This window comes from Halyomorpha halys, unplaced genomic scaffold (assembly GCF_000696795.3).
Source record: "Halyomorpha halys isolate HHAL.00 unplaced genomic scaffold, Hhal_1.1 Scaffold37.1, whole genome shotgun sequence".
Classification (NCBI taxonomy): Eukaryota; Metazoa; Arthropoda; class Insecta; order Hemiptera; family Pentatomidae; genus Halyomorpha; species Halyomorpha halys.
In genome coordinates this window covers 301,349-304,349 of record NW_027106407.1, presented here as the reverse complement: position 1 = coordinate 304,349, position 3,001 = coordinate 301,349, and the positions used below count along the sequence as shown (strand labels likewise).

At 27.6% G+C, this 3,001-nt stretch overlaps 1 protein-coding gene across 10 annotated transcripts in view; it reads left to right on the top strand.

The window, feature by feature from the left end:
• Wnk (Wnk kinase) overlaps positions 1–3,001 on the top strand; it is a 69,390-nt gene that overhangs the window by 53,248 nt on the left and 13,141 nt on the right. For all 10 annotated transcript variants that reach the window (XM_014430776.3, XM_014430799.1, XM_067044751.1 and 7 more), the window contains 5 exons: positions 468–558; positions 732–921; positions 1,312–1,402; positions 1,994–2,052; positions 2,503–2,607. In XM_014430776.3, the coding sequence (XP_014286262.1) occupies positions 468–558; positions 732–921; positions 1,312–1,402; positions 1,994–2,052; positions 2,503–2,607 (536 nt within the window). The remainder of the gene's footprint in view (positions 1–467; positions 559–731; positions 922–1,311; positions 1,403–1,993; positions 2,053–2,502; positions 2,608–3,001) is intronic.

Genomic DNA, 3,001 nt, shown 5'->3' with positions numbered 1-3,001 from the left:
TTATCTGGAAACTTAACTTTAAAGTTTTCACTGTATGTTAGCCACTTCTGTCGCCAAAAAGTTAAAAAGGGATTGGGTTAGGCAAAACTATAGAAATATACTTAAAATTTTTTCCTCTGCAATTTTTTTATTAGAACATTTTACCAATAAAAACAATTAGACCAATTTATATGGAACAACCTGTATATAGATAATATTTTGGTTTTCTTATTTTATATTCGCAATCCTAAGGTAACAAAGCTCACAGTATTGAAACTTAATCATTTGATTTTGAGTACACCATGAAATTCTCTTTCTTTCAACCGATTTTATCAAGATGAAAGGTATAAATAAATTAATTTATATTTATTTCTAGTTTCATTTTACTTTGAAGTAAAAAATAAATAATTAGCTGCTTTGCCATTTCTTTTTTTGTCTGTTATTTATTTATTTTATTCTAATTGTTCATTGATATTTTTTCTTTGCAGAAGTGGATACCACTGAAAACGTAGAAAGTAGCCAGGAAATAAATCCTCATACAAAACTGTCGCATCATAATTCACTTGAGAATACTGCAAGGTAAATATAATTGAAATTTTCATTGATCCAACATTAGGCAAAATTGTTTTCCAATTTTTTTATAATCAATGACTTTTAAATAAAGTTAGCAGTTGTTTTAATTATTGATAGCCTTTGATTTTTAATGAAACATGGTGGAGGAATAAACTTCTTAATTATTTTTTTTTTTTTAGTGGAGTCTCATCAAGTATAGTGGATCTTCATCAGAAACTTTCCCAACTCACTTCTCAAAGTGAAATATCTTTAGGAGGTACTCCTCCATCTCATCCTCCAACACCTCATCTTCAAAGTTCTTATGATGCATACATGCACACATTGCAACAGAAACTTCATTCCATATCTGCTGGTTCTCCTTCATATCCTGTAATTATGGCTTCAATTGTTTTTATCTAGTTGACACTATTAAATTTATTTATTTTTAATGCTAATAAATAAATTTGATTCTTACGATGAGAGTAAAAAAGTTATTTTGTATCACGACTCAGCACAGAATTGTCATACTGTATCAAAACATTATCAATAATTATCTTTTACAATTCTGTATATTTCATATTATCTCATGAAAATGTGTGCACTGTTCTGGTTCTGTTATTTTTGGAATATTTTCTTCTTAGTCTTCTAGTCCTGTAGTATAGTCAACTTCTAATTATCTCATTCCATTGTTTTCATATTAATGTAAAATTTTTATTTTTTTAGATTTAGATTGTTAATGATAATTAAACGAACATGATTGATATCTTTATAAATTTTTAGAGTGGTGCTTCCTCACAGAATACTCAAGGTGTAACTCAATCACAGCCAGTAGCAGTCGGAACTGAAAATCAAGTGGATGCCCCTATCACAGGTTAATATTGCCTAGTTTGTTTCTTAGTTATTGGTTTAAAAACAAACAAAAAAAAAAATCAGAGCACTTGAAATGGCACTATGTCATATCTTAATGACAAACTCTTCTCTTAATTTGTATTACCAAAAATAGTTTATTCTGTTACAAAACTAAATGAAGACAACCTTTTTCATTAATAGTCAGTAGTTTAAAAAAATATAATTAATTGAGTGACAAGGTGGATGTCCTAGAAGGTTTGTTAGCTTGATGATGAAGCAACACTAACTCCATCCTTGTTTAATTTCTACTCCCATTTTCATTATCCTCAATGTGTAAGTTAGAATCCTTACAAAGGCAGTGGAGTATATTCAAAATGTACCAAGCAATTGAATTCCTTTAAAACAGAAAACAGGACTTGTGAGGTTTAACTTAACCTTTTTTATCAAGGTAGTTCTAACATTTTCTAACTGTATCAGTCATTTTGTTTCAGTTATACTTTGTACTGACTGCTTGGATAGGTTTATCTAGTTATAGTTTAATTTGTTTTTATGTAAGTAATAATAATGAATGTATAATAAATAAATAAATATTGTAGGAAGGTTAATTTTTCAGATTCTGATGTCCAGTCTTCTGAACCAGAACATATTGAATTGAAACCAGCTGTAACTAGTGTAATTACCTTTTTTATTTATTTTTTATTGTAAAATGAATACTATAACGGATTGAGATTCAAGAAATTTAATTGTTCATATACTAGGCGATGTTGAACTATATATTTAATATCTCACTGACAACAGGATATGCCAGATAAAAAAATATTTATTTTGAAAAAGACAAAATCAGTTTATCTGATCATATTAGTTAAGACTTTTGTTAAGAGTTATAACAAGTCTTCTCTTTATCCTTCCTCTAAAAAAGTGGAAGACATATTAATGATATCAATAATTACTTTAAAAAAAAAAAGATAAGTAAACATAAAAAAACATTCTGTGTTGTCTTAAGGGTTTTATATAAATTACAGGTTAATTGAACTTTTTAAAAATGGTTTTTACAATTAATGATTAAAAAATAAAGGTTCAGTTTCTGTTATATTTATACCTTTCTTTTTTTATTTTAATTAGTCTCATGCTAGCTTCAGTTACTCTGAATCTGGTATCAGCTCACCTGTTCTGAGGGAGGAGAGAATGAAGAGGCATACATCGCATAATTTGCATAATTTGGAGCAGGTAATAGTTCAACTCCATACAATTATTGAACATATTATGTTTTATTTTGTCTTGGTTTAGTACTGTACTATTGTTTTATACATTTATTTAATTATCTAAACTCATTAAAGATCATTGTGAAACAGACAGATCTTCTAACACCAGGAAATAACCTGAATATAAAATTTATTATTTAACTATTTTCCATCAGATATTCATGATGTTAAGTATCACAATGCTATTGGATAAATTAGCACCAAGCTAGGGATGGACATTTTGATTTGATATTACTTGACATCATTCTCTGGGGAGTTTAGCTGTAATGAATCATTTTTTCATAATTTTTGCAGTGTTTTTTGTTGTTTGCAATTCTTTATCATTATAACATATTATGAAAATATTGTAATAATTTAAA